The sequence below is a fragment of the Tachysurus vachellii genome, chromosome 23 (genome assembly GCF_030014155.1).
Source record: "Tachysurus vachellii isolate PV-2020 chromosome 23, HZAU_Pvac_v1, whole genome shotgun sequence".
In the NCBI taxonomy this organism is placed as follows: Eukaryota; Metazoa; Chordata; class Actinopteri; order Siluriformes; family Bagridae; genus Tachysurus; species Tachysurus vachellii.
In genome coordinates, this window is record NC_083482.1 from 12,357,732 (window position 1) to 12,384,761 (window position 27,030).

At 38.3% G+C, this 27,030-nt stretch overlaps 1 protein-coding gene across 1 annotated transcript in view; it reads left to right on the forward strand.

The window, feature by feature from the left end:
- Window positions 1–27,030, forward strand: part of slc9a5 (solute carrier family 9 member A5) — a 31,517-nt gene that overhangs the window by 1,372 nt on the left and 3,115 nt on the right. The window contains exons 2-14 of the mRNA XM_060859188.1: window positions 8,987–9,289; window positions 9,418–9,581; window positions 13,108–13,186; window positions 13,618–13,795; window positions 16,458–16,678; window positions 18,216–18,418; window positions 19,637–19,726; window positions 20,895–20,965; window positions 21,554–21,680; window positions 24,719–24,810; window positions 24,902–25,028; window positions 25,901–26,050; window positions 26,672–26,744. Coding sequence (XP_060715171.1) covers window positions 8,987–9,289; window positions 9,418–9,581; window positions 13,108–13,186; window positions 13,618–13,795; window positions 16,458–16,678; window positions 18,216–18,418; window positions 19,637–19,726; window positions 20,895–20,965; window positions 21,554–21,680; window positions 24,719–24,810; window positions 24,902–25,028; window positions 25,901–26,050; window positions 26,672–26,744 — 1,878 coding nt within the window. The remainder of the gene's footprint in view (window positions 1–8,986; window positions 9,290–9,417; window positions 9,582–13,107; window positions 13,187–13,617; window positions 13,796–16,457; window positions 16,679–18,215; window positions 18,419–19,636; window positions 19,727–20,894; window positions 20,966–21,553; window positions 21,681–24,718; window positions 24,811–24,901; window positions 25,029–25,900; window positions 26,051–26,671; window positions 26,745–27,030) is intronic.

Genomic DNA, 27,030 nt, shown 5'->3' on the forward strand with positions numbered 1-27,030 from the left:
TCAGATCTTTCATTTACAGTACTTCAAATTAAGCCAGAGATATGACTGCCTGACTCAAGGGCCCAAGAGAGAACTGAGATTTAAACTCATAACCTTCTAATCAGTAGTTTCTGATCTCATAACCTTCTGTAGGTGTTTCTGTAGACTGTGTGGGTCAAGGTGTGAGAGACTGTCACCTTTTTTTATTACCACAGGTGAGAACAAGAACACATGTACAACAAGTAACACATCCTGTTTTCATATACATACATTCAATTCAATGAGTGAGTGAATGAGAGTGTGTTTGTGCCCTGCGATGGTTTGGCACTCCGTCCAGGGTGTATCCTGCCTTGATGCCCGATGACGCCTGAGATAGGCACAGGCTCCCCCATGACCCGAGAATAGTTCGGATAAGCGGTAGAAAATGAGTGAGAGAGAGAGTAAAGTTTAAAATTTATGTAAAAAAGATTAACTTAAAATTTAAAATACTATATACTATAGGGATATCTATCCCTATCCCTAATGAGCAAGCCAGAGGTGACGGCGGCAAGGAAAAACTCCCTGAGATGAAATGAGGAAGAAACCTTGAGAGGAACCAGGCTCAGAAGGGAACCCATCCTCATTTGGGTGACACTCTACAGTAAATAATGTCAATGTAAATAATGTCCTTTCTACAACAGTTTATAATAGTGCAAATGAGAGCTCCTGAGGAACTGACATACATATCCTGATCATTAAATAAAGTCACGGTAGTTTTATTTCTATAGCAAGACAGAAAGTGTTAACCAGTGTGCAGAACAGTAAAGTCAAATCTTTTTTTTTTTCAGTAAAAAAGAAATCAAACAGATTATATAAATCAATAGTGAGAGGGGGAAAAAAACATCAGGAACAAGACAAAATGAACAGAGAGCTGAACGATGGAGACATTTCAAGAAATCAAATGCATTTTATGCATATGCATTGTTTTAGAAATGTCTGTTGTAGGGCAAAGATGATTGATGATGAATCAGTAGTGTTTAGCAAACTGTACTTGCGTCTTGTTCAGATACATTTTTACACTTATTTTAATTCATTTGCCAGACAATTCTATCCAAAGCTATTTACAGATACACTGAACAGATGAAAGCGTAACAGAAGAGGCACTTTGGTGGTACCTGGATTTGAACTCTCACCACTTTGCATATGGACTAATGTACCATTCCATCTGTCCTTTGTACCATTAATAAATATATTTTACCTTCAAACATTCAAGGACTTTTTGGCCCGATTATGTAGCTTAAAGCTTAAATTATATTCACCCCAATGACAAGAAAGTGTACAAGTTATTTCACACCTCTCTTTTTCTGAACGCACATACAATTTCTGAGTGTAGCCAATAAATCTATCCATTAATGAAAAGTACCACCAAATGGCCACCACTGACTATATATTACTCAGGCGGACTCAAGGTTTGTGAGGGTTTAAACCCTGTGTACTGTTACTGGTTCCATTTTAGACCCAGCACCATTGGTTACTTGTGCTCTAAGGGTTAGGGTTAGGGTTAGGGTTGGGTCATCAGTGTCAATATCTGACCGCTTTAGGTTTGTTCACCAAGTAGCGCGTTTTGGTGCTTAGTAACTCATGCAAGTTGAGCTCTTGTTCAACTGACTCTGCCATGTAACTGTGCCACACTATCTTGTCAGGTTTGCTTTTGTGCTGAGTGTAAACCACAACCAAAATATCGTTTCAGCTGTGGTCTTTTGGTGTTCTGTATGGAGGTTTCTGAATCTTTGGGTGCCATAAGCAGCATCCTCCTTGGTGCCAGTCATACCTCTGCAGTTGCAGACCACAGTTGTGAAAGACTGAACCATGGTAATAAACATCATTTTCAAAATTATGCATTCAGCATATAGCTAGAAACATACCTAGTGGTCCTGTATGCTGAAGATCAAGTAGAATGAACCATATGGTGTACAGTATGTGGCATTTTCCAAGACTATTAGTGTAGCATTACACATTACATTAGTACAGCTGGAGTCTTTGACCTATGGTCCATCGGTGACTAACTACTTTTCTGGACGCTTGCAGCCAAGGTGGATATAACAGGAGCTGGATTCAGTGAATGTCTCTCCTTGGCACTGAAATGAGCACACAAAACAGCACTTCTACTTTATGGCAATGAGTCATGCTTAGTCAGCAGAGACACTTTATATGGAAAAGGTTTCTCCTTGTGGAGCTGTATACAGGGGTCGAATTGTAGAAAAATTCCAGTGGGAACTGAATAGGCCTTACCCTGCCAGATGGCAAACCTGTATCTACACAGCAAATATCCAAATAAACCATTAATATTCAAACCTAATTAATGCAGTATAGCAAAATTAAATATTTAGACAGGGTCCAAGAATATAAACTCAAAAGTATGTTTTAGTAAATCACTTTTCATCGGTCGATAAAGTTTAATAAATAGTTTAATAACCATCCGTTTTATAGTTACTTCATTTATTTTCCCGGGTGAAACTATGGGTTGGTGTTTTACTGGTGAAGCTTGTAGAGATCAGATGAACTTTTTGCTGTATTTCCAACATTATCTATTTATTGGCTATTTATCATGAATATAAAGTTGCTGAACTATAACAATTCTGCTGTTTCTCATTAGTTTGTTGACTCCTATTGTCTTTGTGAGTGTACATATATAAATATAATACACACACATTTCTCTACATAATTTTTAGTCTTGGCCAATTCCCACTTACCAGCCAACTCTCCCCTATCATGTGACATCTACCAACCCAAGAGGGTGACATGCTTCCTCCAAGACACATGAAGCAAGCCAACCATGTTATTCCGAACTGCTGCTCATTCTGTTTCACAGAGCAGCGTAACACACTCGGAAGAAACGACTATCCACATATATGAGCTCATAGTCACCCGTGCCTTACTTGTGTCTCTGTGATAAACAAGGGAGTGCAAGCTTGCAATCACTCCCACGCAGAGATCACAGCCAGTACTGCTCTGTTGGACTCCTGGCCACAGATGGCTGTGGCATCATCAGAAAGCCTGGCTTATTTTGATTGGTAATTTACCAGCACTGAGATCACTTGTATTACCCAATCGAACCCCTCCTCGCTCATATAGAAAACATAAAAACAAAAAGAAAGTCAGATATTTTCCTGACTGAGAAAATTCCCAGTGTTTATTTTTTCTTTTGCAATCTTTGCATTCAATTCTGCAGAGTCAACAGTCCAGGCGGTGGAGCTCTTCCTTTATAAGATTTCCTGCATGTACTGTACCTCAGCATAAACTGGTGAGTGAGCTAGAATCCACCACAGATTAGTGAATATTTAGGACTGGAGCTGAAGCGGTGGTTACGTTTCAACTTAATACAAAGTATGTTTTTAATAGAGTCATAATTTAGCATTTCCTGCTGTCAGTGACCAGGTATGTTAGGTGTATTAAAGCTAAAAATAATGACAGAAATGACCAAGCTGGACTGGATGTTTGTACTATACTAAGTGAGCATACAACCTTCACTGCTTCATAGTCACACCAAAAACAGAGGTGCTCTGATGACATGGTGACATGACATGGTGTGATTGATCCTTCCATCACATTCTATGTACACACCACACACATGCCCAGAAAGCAGATACTCAGTGGAAGATCAGACATGTCTGACCACAGCTTTAATCTTCTCATGATGCGTCATACTGAAACAGAAGGATATCGGCAGTGGAAAAAAACCATTGGTGGATCGCCGCAGATGCACGTTGATGGACACCGTCTGTCTTTTTATTTACTGGTGTAAAGCGAGCAAAAATAAACACCACCGCTCCATGTGATCTCTCTCCCTCACTCATCACCTGCTTTTTACCATAACTCCTTTCCCAATTTGTCATTGTGTTGTTGGTTAGCTCTGTCGTTCACGTGGGAGTGTTGGACATACAGCCCACTCTGTTTCCACAAGCTAACACATACATCTTCAATTTTAGATCTCTCTCTCTCTCTCTCTCTCTCTCTCTCTCTCTCTCTCTCTCTCTCTCTCTCTCTCTCTGCAACAGCATCAGAAATTCACAGTGAATATTTGTCTTGCATTTGGAAAAGCAGGCCACAGATTTGTAGTACATACAGCACCTGAATATCTGCCCCCGAATGTCACTGAAATGACTACACAAACCAGTAAGGGCACAACTTTGTCTTTTCCATGTTTTTTTTAATGTAAAACAGGTACTATGCCTTTTTGCCTCCATGGTATGGCGAACAGTATGTGGACACCTAACCAGTTACATCCATATGTACTTGGTGCACATCAGACTTTTCCCCCTTTGCTGTTATAATAAGCTCCACTGTTCTGGGAAGACTTATCACTAGATTTGTTTTAACTACTGTTAAAACACGGCTATAACGTGGACCCTCATGCTGCTGTTATGTCTACAGTGTCTTTCCTTTGAGCTTCTGGTTCAGTTCATTTTGATTTGTAAAGCTTTTTTAACAATAGACGTTCTGAATAAAAATGACCTGAATGATAAAAGTTGAAAAGTTGACCTGAAACGTTCTGAATGATAAAAGTTGAAAAGTAGCCCTAATGAACAAGCCTGAGGCGATTGTAGTGAGGAAAAACTACCTGAGATGATACAGTATGAGGAAGAAACCTTGAGTGGAACCAGACTCCAAAGGGAACCCATCCTCATCTGGGTGACACCAGATAGTGTGACTATAAACAATGTCCTTTTCTACAACTGTATATAGACAAGTGGAATTGTGTAACCAGAAGCTTCTGAGCAACTTAGAAAACAACATATTTTCTGAATTCCTAAAAGATTTAAATTATTTCTAGTAAGTCTAAGTGTGTGGTTTTGAGAAAAGAACCAAAAATGATATCCAATCAATTCTGACTATGAAGTATGCAGGAACTCTTACTGTCTCAGCTCTGCTTTGAAGCCCCACTGCCTCATTGTCAAAAAGCGGCTCACAAATTCCCAGATTATCACCCTTATTAAAATAGATTGAGACTCCCAACATGTCCTCTTGGCCTTATCCTTAAAACAAATGTTTATTTAAAATAAACTTAATTACAGCAGCTGTTCAGACGATAACGTAAAGAGACACTCTCAATCCCAGCTGATACCATATTACGTTTTCATGCTTGATTCATTTCCATGTATCTTCTATCTTTCTTTTGGTGCTTGTCACGTCTCTGCAATGTCCAGTTTGCTGAATTTCTGTCATATCAAGTAATTGATATAAAGCATTATATCATAATATAGCATTACAAGGTGCTTAACTCTTCACAGCAATTATTACAAACCAAAACCAAGGTCAATATTTGCTGTGCCTGCTGTCTCTCGGGACCGACGACATACATGTGCCGAGCAACAGCATCTCCTAAGGGAATCTGAGCGGCAGTCTCATTCCCAGCAAATTTAAGACCTGGAGGCTTAATAAAGAAATGGAAAAAAAAAGAGTTTGTTTATTTAGTGTCGTTAATGATTCGCACCGGAATTGTTCCACAAACTACAGCCTATAACACATCCCAAAGCTACATCCTACAACATGTTTCTGTGGCTAAAACTGAAATGTTTGTTGTTTGTTTGTTTGTTTTGTTATAGGATTGAACACGTTAACAGGCATTCAGATGATTGTGCACGACCAGAAGTAATAAATCACGCTTGTCGGTTATCATTTTGGAGAATGTGTTTGTCTCCATACTGTACGTTCACATCCATTAAACCCAAATCTATTTGTATTAGAGCTCTTTATATGGGCTATAGCATGTTTTACCTGCATACTCAAGTCAAGTGAAGTCAAGTCAAGAAGCTTGTATTGCCATTTCATCAGTATATAGAGCTGTTGCAGTACACAATGAAATGAGACAACGTTTCTCCAGGACCATGATGCTACAGTACATAGAACAAAGACAGAGCTTAGGTAAGTTAATCCTAGCCACATAAAGTGCAACCTGGTGCAAACAGTGCAAGACAAAAGACAAAAAGAAAGTGCAGGATAAAAGAAAGTGCAAACAAACAAACAAACAAACAAAACATTACACAAAAGACAATACATAAAAACAAAAGCACTATGTTCTCATGTGATGAAAAAGGGCCATGGTTTACTTAATACAGTATTTAATTATCAACAAGCTTTTTATTACAGCACTATAGCTCTTATCTGATTGGAGGAAGCAGGCGCTGCGCTTTAATGGCTCGTCTGCTCCAGAACAATTGCGTACTAAAAGCCCGGGTCTGTTTGTAAAAGTGTACTTGGGACTCAGTGTGATGGACAGAGATTGCCTTTCTTTTTCTCTTTCCATGGCTTAAAAGCATCAACCAAACTGGAAACATTGGCCTTTAAATCCACACATTTATTGTTTCAGGATTGGGTGCTTGTGTGTGTTCGATAAAAGATGGGAATAAATGTACAGTATGTTGTGTGTGTGTGTGTGAGAGAAGAGAGAGAGAGAGAGAGAGCGAAAGAGAGAAAGAGAGTTTTTTCATGTGCACTGATGAATGGCTTACAATACGGAGCTGATTGATGTGTCCCTGGTGGAGGCGTGTTTGTGTGTGTCGTGCTCTGATCCCTCTGTCCATGAAAAACATGAATAATTACTGCCATTAGACGCTCCCATTACCCTCCTCCTCCTCTCGGCACTTTAGTTCTTCAGCCATTTTCTCTCTCACTCTTTTTTCGTACTGTATCTCCCTTTCTTACCCTCACCCTCACTTCGACTTTGTCAGACAACCTGTAGATCACCACGTCACGTGATTATCTGTTACACTATACATGTCTAGAGTTTCCACGATAGATCGATTTCACTGTGAAATTTAAACCACATTTGGACGGTTTAAATGACAACACTCAGAGATTAGTTGTCAATTAAATATGTCTTTTGTTCAAATTACTCCATTTCCAAATCATTCAGTCGAGGTGAAGACACGAGTCTTCTCACCTCTGGGTTCTTCTTGCTTTAGTGTGTAATGGTGTGTGTGACAGTTTCATTTAAAACAATTCATTTACAACGAATTCATTACAAGAGCTGTTTTCTTATAGCACCTTAGATATATTGGATATTGGATATATTATTAGTTTATTTCAAGGAGGAAATTTCTATTTCCCATATTGCCATTGAAAAGAACTATATAAAAGAATGTAGGATAACACACACACACACACACACACACACATAATACATGTTCTCATTCAACAGAGAACTGTCATAGTACCAAAAGTGTCAGGAGTTTAGATCACAACACAGTAAGTACTCCGTTCTTATTCGTCTGAAGCTTTGTAGATTGATTTTAGATCAATTTTATAACAGTCATCACTTTTATACCGTTTTATATTCATCAACAACACGTCTGGAGTACAGCAGCAAATAATACATTTATATTAATTGTTCTAATATTTGACTGTTTCTATAACGACATACACAGAGGAGTCTGTATTAGATTGTCCACATGAACAGATCAAAAATGTGTGTAATTGCTTATATTTAGAAAGGGAAGTTTATTTAATGTTTGTGTCAGAGCTTAATAATAGTCAGATGTAAAGCTAACTCAGGTCTTAGGCCTAACTTAGGCTAACTTAGGCTAACTTAGGCCATTTTTGTCCAGACAGGCTGCTCAGGTACTTGTTCAGTCTCTTGTCATTTCAAAACTGGATTACTGCAACACACTGCTGGCAGGTCTACTTATGAACGCAATTTGTCCTCTGCAAATGATCCAAAATGCAGCTGCATGGCTTGTTTTCAATCTGCCAACGTTCTCGCATACCACCCCGCTGCTGCGATCTCTCCACTGGCTTCCGGTAGCTGCACGCATCAGATTCAAAACACTGATGCTGGCCTACAAAGCCAAAAACAGACCAGCTCCCTCTTACCTCAAAGCCCTCATCACTCCTCGCACTGCACCTCACACCCTCAGATCTACCAGCACTGCTCGACTGGTTCCACCATCTCTCAGGGTAAGAGGCAAGTATACTACAAGACTCTTCTCTGTACTGGCACCAAGGTGGTGGAATGAACTCCCCCTAGAGGTCCGGGCAGCTGAGTCACTGTCTATTTTCAAACGGCGGTTGAAGACCTACTTATTAAGGAAATACTTTTTTTCCTATCTTTTGCATTTATTTAAAAAAAACAACAACAACAACAAAAAAACACTAGCATTAATGTATCCAATGTTAGAGATTTAAGCACCTATGTGCGTCGCTCTGGATAAGGGCATCTGCCAAATGCTGTAAATGTAAATGTAACTTTTTTTAGTGTAGCTGCTATAACATAAGTGCCAACAGGATATAAGCTGCATTACAGACATTCCACAACATTAAATGTAACTATAAATGGATAAAAATATTGCATGTTTTTTAATGAGTAAAACACTAAAAAATGATTGCTACTAATTGCTAAAAAAAAACTGACGCGGTATAAGAAGGATAAAACATCTCTCCAGCGTGTAACAGCATGTCTCTGTGTTTCATTTCTTACACGTTATTAATATTCATTACTGCCAGCTTCTATTATCTTTTAATTGGCTTTAAAGCTTTTGTTTCATGCTGTGCTGAACAATGCAAATTAGTTTAGAATTAGTTTTAGTTTCAAAACATGCATCACTGACACATGTACTTCTTAAGTAAGTCTGCCAGCTCACTGGATGTGTAATTTTATCAGTCAGCATGAATCCCGTCCTGTTTGCTAGCGTGCAGTCATTGTAGGCTTTTTATTATGGTATATGAGTCATTTTACATGATGTTTTACACCATATTAAACTGAATCAGCTTAACAATGAGTGTTTATTCACTCCGTTATTTGGATAATAAAAGTGATGCTCGGTTTCACTCGAAATTAATAGTAATAATAATTGCAGGTATCTTTTTAAATACAAAAATGTATAAATGATTTCTTTGTGTCTGGAAAATTTCCTAGTTTTTATTTGTGCAATTTGTGACTGTTTATTTTTCTGAATTGTAAATGTATAGTTTTGCATTTATGGATCCACAGGAAGTTATGAAAGCTTATTTCTCTTCTTGTGTCTCTTAGTGTTCCACCTCTCACAGCGCTTCACCACGTTGGTCCCAGAGAGCTGCATGCTGATTCTGTTGGGTCTGGTTCTGGGTGGTGTGGTGCTTATCGCCAGCAAGAAGCAGCTCTACCAGTTAGACCCAGGCCTCTTCTTCCTCTTTCTGCTCCCCACTATAGTAGGGGATGCCGGGTATTTTATGCCGGCCCGCCTGTTTTTTGACAACCTGGGTGCCATTTTGATGTATGCGGTGGTGGGGACTCTGTGGAACGCCTTCTGTACGGGGTTCTGTCTCTACGGAGTGAAGCAGGCAGGGGTCATCGGTGAGTTATCATGAAACGTGAAAGAAACGTACAATTTATCCTGAATTAGTCATTGTGTTGCCAAAAGTCATAGCTGGAGTAGGTGGAACTGGGATCGTGTCTGTGTGTCTGTGTGTCTGTGTGTGTAGATGATAAGGTGGAGGCAGGCTTGATGGAGTTCCTGCTTTTCGGAGCTCTGATTTCAGCCGTGGATCCTGTCGCTGTGATCGCTGTGTTTGAGGAGGTCCACGTTAACGACATGCTCTTCATCATAGTCTTCGGCGAGTCGCTCGTCAACGATGCGGTCACTGTGGTGGGTCAGAGAAAAATAACAGTGTATATTTATGTGTTTTGTGTGTGATGGATTCTATTGTGAAGTAACACCAACTGAGTTATTTGTAAATCGTGAAGCGGCATCTAGTGAGTTTTAAAGCATTTGGCTGAATCTGAGCAGATAATATATCCCTGTGCACTTTTAAGGATTAACACTCGTTTCCTATTTGTGTTAATCTCTTTGAATTAACTTTGGCGAAGGAGTCTCTTGAGTGTTGACATTGACACAGATATACCTACTTCATGGAGAGTGCTCTTTATCTAGCAAACTGTTCTAATTGGGATTTTCTTCACCTGGGAAAAACTCACCTACTACAATTGTTTTTTTATGCTCTGGGATTTGTGGTTTTGTGATTTGCCCATACCTAATGCTGTTTCTATCACACTGACAGCAGCATCTCTTTGGACGTCATATTGAGAGTTAACAGCAACCGATTCCAAATGAAAATGCCACATTTCAACTCTAAATCTACTCTTACAACTTAAAAGTCTTACAACTGATGAATTTTAACTAAAATAAGCTATAATTCCTGTACAGTTCTTCTTATAATTTAATATCAGCTTCAGTACACTGCAGTAAACAGCTAAAAAAAAATCCAATAATTTTGTCCATGTTCAAATATTCATGGATGTGGAAATATTCAAATGCTCTCAAGTCTCAATCACAGTTAGCTGCTGTTGCTTCCTGCTGCTTGTTTTAGTTGATTATACTCTAATCCTCAGCTATAATGCTACTGATATGATTATGTGTGACTGTTTAATTTGACTGTTTTGTTCTTAGCAATATTGTACCAAATTTACACACTATTTTTACACAGTCTGTACTACTGCCGGCCTCAAAACTGTGCGCTGTGCCTCGTGATTGAGCCATTCTCAGATATAGATAAAGTTAATATAACTGCAAACAGCAAGCGCGGACGCTCATCAGAGGCTTTTAATATATAAGATCCTCAGGAGGTATGAGCCATTAAAGGTACGACTCCAGCAGCGTAATTGTTTGATGAAGGGTTCAGTACAAAGCAGTCAACTGTACTGACCTGAAATCTCACTCCCAAAAGCTACACTACGTTACCTTATGTCACCTCTGACTACACAGTGCACCTCACCAGTCTGACTGTGGCTTAGGAATGCCAGCAATATTCCCGGCTGAGATCCGATTCGGAATAATATGAGTACAGTATTAGGTTCAAGACAGAATTAAGATCAGCTATGCTGTATGAGAGATGAGGATGCTGAGGTTCTCTTGAGGATTGACGAGGATGGACAGGATTAGGAACGAGCACATCAGAGGGACAGCTCAGGTTGGCTGTTTTGGGGACAAGGTCAGAGAGGCTAGACTGAGATGGTTTGGACATGTACAGAGGAGGGAGATGGTTATATTGGTAGAAGGATGTTGGAGATGTACTGTAGCTGCCAGGTAAGATGTTAAGAGGAAGGACAAAGAGGAGATATATGGATGTGATAAAAGTGGACATGAAGGTAATTGGTGCAGGAGTAGAGGATGTCGAGGATAGAGTTAGGTGGAAACTGATGATTCGCTGTGGCAACCCCTAACGGGAAAAGACTAAAGTAGAAGAAGAAGAAACGATTAGGTCTCTAGGTTATTTCTTATGCACACTTTTATTTTATTTATTTCTTTTCACTGTTGTGCAGAACAATTCATTCTTTGGTTACTTAGTAGACAGATAGACCAAATCAGACTTGGCAAGTTTAAAAAAAAGAAAAGTAAAATGTTTTCAATGTTGTTCCAGTTCTCACTCATTATAAACTCAAATAATAAACAAGGGAAAAAAAAACTAATCGCCTTTATCCTATGGAGCCATTAGAATCAAAGCTCTATAGGAGCTCTCATTATTTCTGCTCACACGAACAGTGGTTGTTGCTAAGTCTGCTGTTTCGCTTATAAGATTACTAAAGTTAATGCAGATGCAGTCAGAGAACTTTGACCTCCTTAGTAGATTCCCACATAGCGTTAAGGAATGAGAACCTCCACATTATTGGCTGTATGATGGCGCATTATGGGATTATTACTCCATACACCCATATGCAGCCAAATTAAAGTTGCTGAGCGAATGGTACTCTGATTAGGTTTCTAATATTGAGCATGACTACGGAATTTGCATGACTATGGAATTAGGATTGAGTTGATTTAGCTTTTTGACTACAAGGGTTCACACTATTCAATTTAGAATGAGACAGAGGGTTTAAATAACACACTTTTTGTATTAAAGGTATGAGAAATATATTCAATATAGGGCTTTATTCACAGTGTACATGCACTTGTGGATATAAAGAGTAGTTAAATTTCAAGTAAAAGTGGCAGATCTTGTTAAATCGACTGGCTGGCATGAATGTGGTACTGAATTTCAGTCAATTGAGCCTTTAATGGGTTCATGTGCCGGTCCACTGAGCCTCGGATTGAGGCTTAATCTCCATGCATGTGGTTTTTGTTGGCTACGAGTCATCTGACCTGAAAAGAAATTCAGTGGTTGTTAGTGTGGCTTTACTTCAGTGATCGGCTAGGAATGTAGATTTTGTAAGAATATATGAACAGCTTATGCTGCAGAAAACATGCTGAGAGAACTGCAGATAAGTGTTTGTGGTCTTACCCCAAGCTGCTGTCTCTGTCCTTTCATTCCAATTCCATCCATCCAACCATCCATCCATCCATCTATACAGTACATCCATCCATCTATGCATTGTAGCTTTATTCTTATTTCAATATGTACTTTTATTTACTTTTATCTTTTTTAGGGTGACTATTACCATCTGTCTAGGGACTACATGTGAAAAATAGCCATCTGGCTAACTCTGGCTTTTTGACAGAAATGTTTATTAATATGCATTGTCCCTGTAATAAATAAATAAACAAATAAAATAAATATCCATCCATCTATCCATCCATCCATCCATCCATCCATCCATTCAATCATTCATCAGTCCATTTGTCTATCTATTTACTTTCCCATCCTAACATTTTTCTGCTACTAGTAGCAAATGTTTTGTTTTTTCAAGCCTCCTGTCTATAACATTAGCTTTGTAATGACAAGGCCTTGTTAATATTTGACTATTTCCTCCAAAGTTTTGCTCTGTATAAATGCCTTAACTTAATTATATACTGTTATATCATAATTCGGCATGCACCCATCTTAATTTGTGCCCTTTTTCAAGCTCTAAGTATCAGCCAGTACCTGATACTGATTAGATTCTGACATCTTTGCAGTAACCGAGCCATCTGTCTGCAAGCTTCTGTTGCCGTGTTATGCAAGTCCTTAGAGACGTGATGGAAGACTGCTTTGAGAAGGGTCATGTCGTATATTCACATGCAAGATTAGCTTTCTGTTGGTCCGATTCATAGCATCAGATCTGTGCACCGAATCGGAAAGTATGTCAGATCTGATCCCATATCAGTTTAGCATTTTAAACCCTTACTAACCTACATAACTGTATGTTTTCTTAACATTTCAATTAAAAGAATTTAAGTCAATGTTCTGTCTGTTTTGTAGGTATTGTATAAGGTTTATATCTCCTTTGTTGAAGTGGGTCCAGGAAATGTCCAAACAGCAGACTACTTTAAAGGCGTGGGTGAGTTTTGATTACTCTGAAGTTTTATTTAAATCTCATTTTAGATAATCCAAGTGAACCAGGACATTCTTCTTTTTAATAAGTCAGATTTTATTGGCTCAGTGTGAGGTAAAAAAAAAAAAAAAGTCCCTGCTTTGCCATCAATATTATAAATTATAGCGTATACACATAATGGTAATTACTGTATACTGTTACATTAATGCAAACAAGCGTCTGTTAGAGAGACTGATATTTTCTTAAGGACTTTCTCAGTGTCCAATATGTTTATGATCACTCACTTTGACATGGAATTGAGACCTTTGCTTATTTTATTCATTAATAAATGAAACAGAAGTCAGTATACAGATTTAAAAAAAATTATTAACAGAAAAATAAAGGGGTTGTGGGTCTGGGTTTCTCTCCGCTGTGTCTAACTTATTTAACTTTCTCAGCCTCCTTCCTCATAGTCAGCATCGGTGGGACGCTGGTGGGACTGATCTTTGCTGTTATCCTGGCTTTTATCACTCGTTTCACCAAGAGGGTACGCATCATCGAGCCGCTGTTCGTCTTCCTGCTGGTGTATCTGGCTTACCTCACAGCTGAACTCTTCTCCCTCTCAGCTATTCTCTCGTAAGTACAGATTCTCTCTCTCTCTCTCTCTCTCTCTCTCACACACACACACAGACTCACACAGACTCATACAAAGAACTGAATGATAAAGATTCAAAGTAAAAATGTGTCTGTGCATGTGTCATGACTCACCTTATACTGAGAGAGAATTTAAGATTGATGGGAAAAACAGAGATTCATGCCAGAAAGGGAGATAGAGACAGGGAAAGGGAGCCAGATAAAAGAAGATGAATGGGAAAATACAGTGAAAGTGAAAAAGACAAGGTCAGGGATGGGAAAGGAGCCAAAGAAGAGACAAGTGCTGTATGATATATACAAAATTCAGATAAACTCTAGCTAGCTTGAAAATGATTGTGTATGTTGTAATATAAAATGAACAGCACATGCAATTAGTAATATTTTCATTTGTTCATCTTCAGTCACAGCTTTGCCTGGTCAGTAATACTAGCCCATGAACATTAGGTGCAGAGCCGATCGGCCCTATACGCTCACTACGCAAGTTGCGTATGGCTCCGCAAATTACGCAAGGCCCCGCCTCCCCCTGCCTCATTTTACAGCGCGTGTTAATGTTTACTGTGTAGATGACAATATGAAGCGGAACTATCCATCTGGCCATGAAAAGAGAAAAAAGAAACAAAACGAGAGTGAAATGCGAGAACAGCAATCAGGTAAACTTGTGTTCTCTTCAAGTTTGATGTCAGCAAGAGCAATAACAGTAAAGTTAAGTCGATGTGATTCTGTCTCTAGCCTCTATCTGACTAGATACTATGACTATTAGCTGTGCAGTGCTGCCAGTGCAAGTGTGAATGTGTGGCAAATGGTTTACATGGCTCACGGGTCAGGTAGGAGGGCCCCTTAGCAGAATTTTGCTTAGGGCCCCAGGGAGGTCAGGATCGGCTCTGATAAGGTGTGAGGCAGGAACAGAGTGGACAAGATGTGAGTGTATTGCAGGGCACCATGCACACTCACTCACACTCATTCACAACTTCTGAATAGTCTGTCCAGGTACTGGCTTGATTTTGAGAGATGGGAGGAAACTGGAGAACCGAGATAAACCCAGTAATGCGTCTTACTAACACCTGCACAGTACTGAACATTATATTATATATATTATACATTCTGTTCAATTAGTACATTATAACATTTTACTAAACATTATACTTTTCAATTTCAGTTAAGTATCAGTATCTGTTGAGTCTTGATTCTGCCTCAAACTCCATTTAACAGTTTCTGCAAGTCTCACATAAGATTATGGGGGAAAAGTACACTGTAACCCCAATTAACATTAGTAAGTCATTCTTGATTAAAAGATATTACAGGAAATATTACGTAAAGATGATTCAGTGTTTGTGAAAGCTTGGGAAAATATTTGTTTAGTATTCTTTATCATTCAGTTCAACATATTACAGGGTATCCAAAAAGTCAGAAACCGACAAGAGTAAATGTACGGATTCTGGAGTGCATGGATAATCAAATAAATACAGGAGCACAGTTTATTTTACACATTGATGATTATTTGGAAGAAAAATATGGTTGAAAGTGTGTATTAAATGCTTAACGTGCATTTTTGTGAAATTAGGTTACTCTGAGACCCACCGTTCACTGAGAAAGTGTTTAAAGTGCCCCCTTGTGGTAGTTTATACTGACTTGGTCCTGCAGTTTGGAAGGCGAATAATGAATGGAAATGTACGTATTTAACCAGAGTAGGTGTTAAGATAGAAATCTAATATGAGATCTGATGTGTGTCTGTGCCAAGCTCCATCTCGCTCTCTCTTCACAACGCAGTAGTCACACACACTTGCGCACATGACAAACTCATTGACGCATTTGTAAGCTGTTCTGGATGTATGATACTTTTGTTAAAACGTGTGTGTATGAACAGCATATTGCCACATGATGAAGAATTCAGTGAGGTTGAGTCTTCTGTCTATGTACTTCATATTCAGTCACGTCAAACAGCGGCTTGGCTGGAGTGTCCTTCTTGAAGGCAGTAATCACTTTATCGTCAGTTCTTCAGTCCTCTTTAACAGTGACAGCACTGTACGATGCACACTTCTCATGTTAATATTCCCGCCCCTTCCACTAGAGCTCGGTGTTGTACGGTGGATATGGCGTTTAACTCATTGCATTGCTGTCGAGGCTCTGGAGCTGTTAACTCTCCATAATGCATATGGAAAAAAACTATTAGGAAAAAACCCTGGAATTATTGGCACACTGGTTAACTTAATATTAAATATGAATAGGAACATGCTTCTGTTACATTTTGATTATAAGGTCATTTGGCAGACACCCTTATCCAGAGCATTAAGGGCCTTGCTTAGGGGCCCAGCAGAGGCAAATTGGTGGACCTAGGATTTGAACTCACAACCTTTGGACCAGTCAGCCAACAGCTTAACTACAGTACTAAGCTAAAATATCTCTTAAAAATTCCTAATAGTTATCAGCCTCCAAACCCTAACAGTGATTTTAGGGGTTGGAGCCTGAATACCTTGCTATAAATAATTTTCTCAAAACAATTTTCTCAATTTCCATGAATTTCCCACAGTGCATTGCAAAGATTTAACCAATTTAACCAATAGCTAGACAGAGCACACTCTCAGTGACATTTGCTGATGTTCTTATTTTAAATTCAGCATGAATTGACACACTTTCTCTAACACAGAATGACCTTTTGTGGCATTGGTTGCAACAAGTACGTGGAGGCCAACATATCCCAGAAGTCCCGCACTGCCGTCAAGTACACGATGAAGACTCTGGCCAGCATTGCTGAAACCATCATCTTCATTTTCCTTGGTATTTCAGCTGTGGACAAGTCCAAATGGGCCTGGGATACTGGACTAGTCGTGTGCACTCTCGTATTCATCTTTGTTTTCAGAGCTATGGGTGAGTTATTCTTTGAATGTAATTATTAGACATATCTTATAATTAGTGATTCAAATTAATGTAGAAGTCTAAGCAAGACAATGGACAATGGACAATTGGAATAGCTTACCCATGTACGTCAGGGATGCTGATTCCGTACCAATTTTTAAAATACTTATTTATTATTTATTATTTATTATTTTTTTCATATATACTTAGATGTTGTAAAGCACATTGGTCAGCATGTGTTGTTTGAATAGTGCTATACAAATAAAGTTGACATTGACATTGACATTGACATAATAAATAGTAATTAATTGGATTAGCGTTCTGGGTGACGTCAAATGATGGTGATGTCAAATCAATCACCAGATCATAATCTGTAATTTTTTAGTATGTTAGTGTTTTCAACCAGAATAAAGCTCTGAGAGTGGAGTCTATGACTCACGGATGGGATGGATAACAGAAAACAGCTGTATTTGGTAAGCGGGGATTAGTGTGTTGCTCTGTTCGAGGTACACAATGCCATCTTTAGCTTTGTTTAAGGCTGATATATATATATATATATATATATATATATATATATATATATATATATATATATATATATATATTTAAACAATGTCAACTAAGTGTGTATATATATATATATATATATATATATATATATATATATATATATATATATATATATATATATATATATATATATATACACTTAGTTGACATTGTTTAGGTACAGTAAACCGACAGTGTAGATTACCTTTTAGCAAATAAACTGACATGTCTGATTGTCTGGAGTTCTTTTTATACCTATTTATTTTTTTTTCTCCAGTTTATAAGCTTTTGTAGTTACCAACCCTAAGGCGAAACCAGATGCTTCATGTTATCAAGCATCTGTAATGCATCACATTTTCTCAATTTTGTATAGTTAATATAAAGGTTGTCCAATGTTCTAAGAAATTGTAAGAAGCACACACGATTAGCTCACACTGCAAACATAACAGTGGTAATGCCTAGCAGATGACTGTAGACCATCCTGTGCTATATCGGGTAGTGGTGTATTCTTAGCACAAATGTGACCCTGGGGGTTTTGTGTGTGTGTGTGTGTGTGTGTGTGTGTGTGTGCAGCATTAATGCTGGGATTTTTAAATCTTTTAGATCTAAATGTCACTATCTAGCAGCCCATAATATTCAAGCAACAGTAGAGAAAAGCTAGCATTAATAAAGAGTGCACACATGGTACAGTGAAAATGATTTGATGACTGACTGTATTATAAGGTGCTCCATCATGGCAACGAGTGACATAGTACTGTAGGTAGCATCACCTGTGATGAACTGGCATCACGTCCAGCATGTATTCGGACCACTGTTCAATAAATGCACCTTGAGCCTGAACAGGATAAAGTGTTACTGAAGATGAAAGAAGGAATGTTTAATATCTAAAATGTCCAGTATCTGTAAATGGCTCAGCATTACTACTCTACCTGATATACTTACATCCTATAACAGTTTATCTTTTTTCATTATTATCATTTTTATTGTTATACACTCCCAGGTGTAGTCGGACAGACCTGGATTCTGAACAAGTTTCGACTGGTGCCCCTGGAAAAGATCGACCAGGTGGTGATGTCCTACGGTGGCCTGAGAGGTGCAGTAGCTTTTGCCCTGGTGGTATTGCTGGATGCGGAGCATGTGAAGGCGAAAGATTATTTTGTTGCAACGACCATCGTTGTGGTTTTCTTCACGGTCATGTTTCAGGTATCGTGTAACATTCACTATGTGTAAACACATCTATATTAGGCTGGCTGTGGATTTGGGTGTGAATGTAATCAATTGGGACTGCTGCTGGTCTGCTTATTCTAATTATGATGAACGAGGGTATTTATTACAATGTTTTGTGAGCGAGCAATGTGAAAAAATTAATATGCCAATATCATTCATTCTAATTCTGTGTGTGTGTGTGTGTGTGTGTGTGTGTGTCTGTGTGCATCTGTATTTGTTTGTTTTTGAATTGCCCTTGGCTTGATGAGCATCCTTATAAAAATGAGCAAGCTTTCAGCCACCAGAAAAATAACAAATGCACGCACATAAGCATGTTTCTTGCTAATGGCTAGCTGCTAGTTTTATAGCGTTCTCTGAATGTTGGTCAGAAACATGCAGTTTTTTTGTCACCTGTCAAACTACAACTTCCACATTACAACTTATACATCAACCCAGGTGTTTGTATAAACACAAGATGATCTATGATTGTGAGTCTCATTTCTGATTGGTCAGAAGGTGTTAATTCATTAACTGCAGAGTTGACAGTAGTACAAGTGGCAAGTCACAGGTTTATGTTAATGTGTTTGTTATAATGCAGCTCGTTTACAGGGAATTCTGTATCGGTTACCCAATGAAATCTAAGACTTATACTAAACATGTCTCTTCGGTGTGAGCTCTATGCGTTTTCCGCCTCAGGAAAGTTTGATCTTTCTGGTGGTTAGTTAATTAGTCAAGAGTTTCTGTCTTTTTAACTTTAAGAAAGATAGAAAAAATGAGAACGATGAAGAAGGACAACTTCTTATAGCTGCTAAAATGTGACTAGTAAAATGACCTTGTTTGTTGTTACACAACATGACATTTTTTAATAAATGTGTTGTTTATTATTTTAAAAAAATGCTGTCAAATTACTGTGGATGTAAGTGGAATAAAAAAACTTTGACATGCTATTATAGTTAAACAAACAGCCTCAGAGTGGTAGCAGTCACTTAGCTTCATCACACCATCATAACATTGATATTGATAGATAGCACTTTTGATAGATTGTGGTATAATTTTTGGACAGAAATTACAAAAATGTTCATTTTCAATGTCAGTGAAAATATTGACTTAGTCCTGGTATATTATTTAGAACAAAATGTTGATACTAGATCAGACACCAGAGCTAAGATACAAGAGAAATGTTTTTCCTGTTACTGTTTGCACTCCATCACACAGGGTCTGACAATCAAGCCTCTGGTTAAATGGCTCAAGGTTCCTCGCAGCACTAACAGAAAACCTACCATTAATGAAGAGATCCATGAGCGTGTGAGTCAGTGCATGTTAAACTGCTGTCAGTCCATCTGTCTTTCTGTCTGTTTGTCTGCCTGTGTGTCTGTCTGTCTATCTGTGTATCTGCTTTTCTGCCTGTCTATTTATCTGTCTGTCTGTCTACCTGTTTAATTTTCTGTCTGTCTTTCTTGTCTATCTGTATATCTGCTTGTCTGTCTGTCTTTTTGTCTGCCTGTTTATCTGTGTGTCTTTCTATTTATCTACCTTTTTACCTGTTTCCCTTTCTGTTTGTCTGTCTGTCTGTCTATCTGTCTGTCTGTCTGTCTGTCTATCTGTCTGTCTGTCTACAGTTCTTTCTTTTTGTATCTCACTACTAGTAGTTTTGACCTTGCTGTGGAAACGTGTGCCTTACAGCTTAGTGCTGATCCTGATCTTAACACTAAGCAATGAATTAATCATACAACCTTCTTTTGGCCAGTGTGCTGTGCCCTTAGCTACACACACACACACGAACACAAACACACGTGATGTGTAAAAGAAACCACATCTTCTTTCTCTAGTGTCTGTCTGTGTAGGAAATGGTGAGAGGGATTTGGTCAGCACTCCACTGCCCCGCCATCCTCCACACTACGAATGTCACTAAGCCTCCTGCATGCAGGCTTAGAGAAACCTGCTGAGCACGCTGAAACCACAGCTAAACATAGATTCAGCATCACTGCATGACAAAAAGAGTCTGCTAGATTTGATTCCCCCAGAAAACCCCACACCACCCCCCAGCCTCTCACATATTAGACAAAACATTGTCTAGTTTCACACGTTAGCCAGTTCTGCCACATCTGTATGACAACTATATCTTGGGAAGGAAGGTACGAGCTTACACATTCACTCTCCCAGGTGTGATCTTTTCAACCAGTTGTTTATGCAACATCGCACTTGCTTAACAGAAGCCCACAACTGCCCAGTGTTTCTCTAACTGACTGTGTTGACAAAATTCCCACCCAGAGTTGGGCCTGTTATGCTCTTTTGGATGTTTGACCACAAATTGACAGGCTTTGACACGTGAAAGCTCGTACTGTTTGATTGAAACCAGTATGTAGAGACAATGAAATGACATGAACATCTTGCTTTATAGGGCAGATGGGACAGCTATGATGAGCGCTCTAAATGCTGTGATTTCCTGTCTGTCTGTCGGTCTTTCTTTCAGGCCTTTGACCACATTCTAGCTGCTGTGGAAGACATTGCTGGTCTGAATGGTTACCATCACTGGAGGGACAAGTCAGTGCTTTTTAAATCAAATAGTAATTTATCTGTATGTCATTTACACACAATCTTGAATTAGTTAATAACGTTTGAGTCCAATTTTGTGTCCCTGATGTCTCTATATACTTTTAATAAAAATCCAGGAGCAGTTTTTACATTTTTAATGAACATTTAAAATAGATGATTGTATAATGCACATAAAATATACAAACATTCCACTTCTTAATAAGTCTTATAATAAAACAGACATTTTGACTTACCAAAACTGCAGGTATTTATTTTTTCCTGATGTTCTTTAACATTAGAAAAGAAAAAAGTCATTTTGTTTTCTTATGTTCCAAACCTTTTATTATTGATACCCCTGATACCCTCAGTCTTTTACAGTATATTTAAGTTTTTAGTTTACATTTTACATTATAGGTTTTTAGCCCAACAATGTCCCCTAGACTTTTGTTCTAGTCAAAGTTTCAATATTTCCTTTTCTATGCTTCCTATATGTTTGATAATGTTTAGGCTAAAAAGAACAAAAAACGCTGATGCATTTCTCCAAAGAACTCTGCCTCATTGAGTTACACAGAATTTAACCTTTGCATTATTTTGCAGATGGGAACAGTTTGACAAAAACTATCTAAGTAAACTGTTGATGCGCAAATCTGTGTACCATAAAAGCGAGCTGTGGGAGGCGTACCAGAAAATCAACATCAGAGATGCTATCAGTGTTATTGACCAGGTAAACATTCTGTTTTCTTTATGATGGTGTTTATACAATGTTTATATGTTAAACAGGAGACATTATGTTATTATTGTAGTGTAGAGTTATAGACTGCGTTGTGACTAATGACCACTAGGTGGCGCACCAGTCCAGTAAAGCTCTTCTGTTCAGACCTTCTCTCTCTCTCTCTCTCTCTCTCTCTCTCTCTCTCTCTCTCTCTCTCTCTCTCTCTCTCTCTCTCTCTCTCTCTCTCTCTCTTTGACTTTAAAGAGGATAAAACAGAGACTGATTTTTCCATGTCTAATTGGAGCTTACTTGAGATGCTAAGCTCTAGAGAGTCATGTATAAGTAAGATGAAGTAAAATAAGGCTCTGAAATCTCTCAAGCTCTGTGATCTCTGTCTCTGAGGCTCCAGAGATGAGAGTATAATCCTCTCCTTTGTTGTGCACACTGACGCCAAAGTGTCTTTGCCACCCCTGGCTCAGCACATGGGTTTGCTACCCAAACAGGGGCACAGCGAGATACCCATGCTGACATCATAGAGAGAGAGAGAGAGAGAGAGAGAGAGAGAGAGAGGGGCCTGAGACATCAGTGTCAGTGCTGGTATTCAGGTTTAATATTAGTCCTCTGAGGAAAATAAGTTACTTCAGGAGACTCATCACAGGGAAGAGCCAAAACTATGACTCGCACAGGCAAGTCTACATTATCACTTCCACCTGATACTGATATTATACATGATCTCTTTAAAAATAAACTACTCTGTCTGTGTTTTATTTAAAAAATTGTCAGGCTGGTGTTTCCTCTTTGACACTTTATTAAGTTGTTCTTCTCTCTCTCTCTCTCTCTCCCTCTCTCTCTCTCTCTCTCGCTCTTCCTGTCGTTATAAACATTCCGGGCATTAATGCTGGGTGAAGATACACAATTTCCCAAACTGAATCAATCAAGGCTTGTTTGTTGTCAATTGTCAGTGTCTTTACATTTTGGCTAAAGCTAGGAGGCTATTTAGCTATGTAATGGAAGCGTAGATTATTCAAAATCTCTTATGTAAATATATAGCCAAAAACTTCATACAATAAACCTGCTTTAAATGATGGAAGGTTAAATAAAATTCCTACATGTCTAGCTGTAGTCTAGCATAAATATGACTTAAATGTGTTTTATATATTTTAAATGTGGCAAGAAATGAATGATATTATTGTATTATACAAAATGCAAGACATCAGATATTGGATATTAGTACATTTACACAACCCTGTTAAAATTTGATGTAAAATACGCTTTCTGATCTGTGACATTACATAATAACTATACAAGGGGAAAAACCCCTTGTATAATACTTAGAACACCTTCTGCTTGTAATACAGCACAATTGTCGGTTAGGAGTCTACCCGCATGATTTGGCACTTTTATTCGACTCACAATTGCAAAAATGCCTGTATCAAATTGCGAGGGAAACTCCACTCGTTCCACAGGTTTTCAGCAGGATTGAGATCTGGGCTGTGCCTGGGCCGATCCAAAACCTTGATCTTCTTTATCTTTTGAAGCCGTTCCTTTGTTGACTCATGCTTTGGGTTGTTATCTTGCTGGAAGGTGAAACTTTCCTACCTTTTTCAGCTGTCTAACAGGCCTGTGGGATTTGTACCAACATAGTTTGTTAAATTGAGTTATCCATGATGTGCCCTAGTCAGAGCTGAACAAGTAAAAGCTCTGTAGCATGATGCCACCACCAACTTGCTTCACCATGGGTATTTTTTCGGTGATAATTTGTTTTGTTTTTTCGCCAAATATATATTTTGGAATTATGACTAAAAAGGTCTACGCTGGTCTCGGCAGATTTTTTGCCACATGTTTGTATTGGCAAAATGTGGGCAGACTTGGGTATTATTTTTCACCTTAGCCTATAGCCTGTACATGTTAAGAAGAGATTGTTGTCACATACATCGAGTGACTAGTACACGTGCAGCCAGATATTCCTTCAGCTCCTTTAATGTTGCTCTAAGTCTCTTGGCATCCTCCCTGAATTAAAATGTTTTCATTTTGTCTTTTCGTCGAAACTTATTTTGGAGGAATGGCGGTCGAATTTGAATGTGATTCATTCTGAACCTAGGCACATGCCCCATTATAAGGGTATGAGGGTCTAAGTTTTTTCTTTTTCAAAACATTTTTTATTCATTTATTTATTTATTTGTTCATTTATTGGTTGCTATATCACAGTAAATCGTGGAAAAAGATCAGGCACTTTTAACAGCGGTGTGTAGACTTTTACTTTTCACTGTATGTCTCCATTGGACTAATGATACATTGTGCAGACATTTTTCTAAATTCACACAGGCAGTTATATTCAGAAGAAGCTCTGCTGATTACCTGAAACCGATTCTAACCTGATAGCTAAACTGCAAGCTGTGCTGAGGAAAGCGTAAGGTGGTTTAGGAATGTCATTTCCTGCAGCCTTGAGTTTTGTAGCACTCAGCTTCCTGACTGGCGTTAACCCTCTAATATTAGCCCAGTTGGAATGTATAGTGAAAGCCCTTTTTTCCAGCATTCTTCCTGACCACCCAGATGACAAGGGGAAAAAAGATAGAAAATAAGATTTCTGGTGGTCAGGAAATCATGTCAATATTTTTAGACTACTTTATTCACATATATTCAGATTTAAATTTGAGATATTATTTCACATGCTTGCAGTGGTATTATTAGATATTTGCCTGTTGGATACTATTGTCCATGGCCTCCAAGTTTCTGATCATGGTTAATTTGGTGTGTTGAGAGAAGCCAGAGACACACAAGGTATTAAAATGCTTTAGTCCTGTCATGAACGATTAGCTGGTCATATTCCAGGAAGTTACGTGGGTGTTGTAGGGCATAGACGCAGGTATAGAATCAGGTATCATAATATCAGAATTACTGCCATCTCATTGACCATTCCAGTTCAGCAACAGACGACAAATAAGCCTGATTTACAAATGAAGTGCATTAACCAAAATGTATAAGTCTGTACATACAGAATAAATGATGATGGCTATAATGTGTGATTATTCTATCATTCCCTGTGCCAGGGTGGAAATGTTTTGACCACTGCTAGACTCTCGCTTCCCTCTATGGCCAGTAGGACTTCTTTTCCAGAGATGACCAATGTTACTAACTACTTGTAAGTGAGAGCTGAAAGCTGATACAATATTATATGCTGTATTGCAGCTGTGTGGAATGAGACAGAAAACAGTGCATGTGTGTGTTAACAGGAGAGAGAATGGTAGTGGGGTGTGTCTGGATCTTCAGGTGATTGACACAAACCCTGGTGCAAAGGTTGAGGAGGAAACCGAAACGCATCATGTTCTGGCTGGGAATCTGTACAAACCCAGGAGACGGGTACAAATGCGCGCACACACACACACACGCACACACACACACACACACACACACACACACACACACACACACACACACACACACACACACACACATATTAATCCTCTTTATATTAGGTAACTTTATTATTATTCTTTATTATATAATAAAACCCCTGTATATTTTGTTTCAGTTACTATGATGTCTCGTAGCTATGGATCACCACAGTATGAAATTTTTTTTTAAAAAGTGCCAGAAATGCAGTAAACATTCCCAATTTAAACTGCCTTTCATTCTGAGTTACATGGTAAAATCTTATGTGGTCCCAGTCTGAATGTGATTCACCCAGTATACAAGAAGAAGAAGCCTGAGCACAGTACAATAAACATTTTAGAGAATGAAAGACAAAGAAAGAATGCTGCTATCTGAGATTTCAATCTTCCCTGAAACGTTATTTTAGTTTATATGTAGTGCATTACATGAAAATTAGTTTGAGTTTTAGCCACAAAAAAGGAGTTATATCTAATATTTTTAAGACTTAATATTTGTAATTTTGTTTTGTTTTCTTTTCTTTTTAATGAAATAATACAAAATGTCCCATAAATGATGAGCATTGATTTAGACATAGAGATATTTCTACATAACAGAGAGTTAAGCAACTTAATATTGGACGTTCAAATATGGTACATTATTATTAATGTAATATATTATTATTATATAATATTATTAATAATTATTATTAAACTATAGAAATCAATATTTGATATTCATCAAGGTCTCTATAGTACAGATGTTTTTCATTTCTCATTGAATTAAAACATTTCTTTCATATTAGATGTATAGAAATTCTGCACTGAGAAACAACTGTAATACTTCTCACTATCGCCCTGCAGTACCAGTCTCACTACAGTCGGCACTTCATGCTGGCGGGCGATCAGGAGAGGCAGGACCGGGAGGTGTTCCAGAGAAACATGCGCAGCCGTCTGGAGTCCTTTAAATCCACTCAGTACAAACGACACAAGAAGGACCGCAGCCAGAAAAAGGCAAGTGCTTAGCATCGCTTCAGACATCTGCTTCTGCTCCTCCTGTGCAGGGTCAAAAGCAAAGGCACACAGCTGAAACTCTTTAGTCACGCTTTGCACATGATGTGTGCGAGTGTAAAATAAAAATCGAGCAAGAAAAGGCAGCTCACGTGGTATATTTCCATAAGGATCTGATCTGATAATCTGATCGTTATATAGGCATGCACTAATTCCACCATCAGGATTACAAACAAGCTCACGTCTGGTTGGAGTGTGTGTAAATTACAGTGTGACTTTTCAACAGCCTGAAAAATCCGCCTGAACTGAGAGCAAGTAATCTAAAACAATATCAATAATTATGGAAAGCAGCCTAGAGTATTTAGAGCAGTATAACCGATAACAAGAAATATAGCTGTATGTTATTTTTCAATTACAAATTAATTACAATTATTTTGTGTATAAATAAGATTTTTTTGCATTCAAATCCACACTATTTTATACACAACTTTGAATACGGGCCATTATGTTTGTTTAGCAAGCACATTAAGGATTGTCTTGAAATAATGAAGCCTCCTAATCTCTATTTAAAAAAAAAAAAAAAGATTTAACTACACATCAATGAACCGCTTTATACTGTTACAGCGCAAAGGTTCAGATGCAAAGGAGCAAGATGCCATTGAAAAGCCCAGGAGAAACGTCAGCTGGCAAGACAAAGGTAGTGCACTTTTTCTTTTTTCTTTTTTTAGAAAGTACATCATGAGTTTGGTATGTGCAGTGGAGGATTTTCATTATTGCTGTTTTTACCAAGCACGTGGTAGAAAAAAGCTTATGGATGAGCATGAAGTTGTAATTAAACGCCAAACACTTGAACACATAAGTATACATTGTGAAGGAAGTGGGCTTTGTGTGGGTAAAGCTGGGCAATATGATGAGATATCATTCTGCAGAGATACAGGAGGTTTTGGACAAAAAGAAGCAAAGGTTGTAGGAGTCTGTGAGGT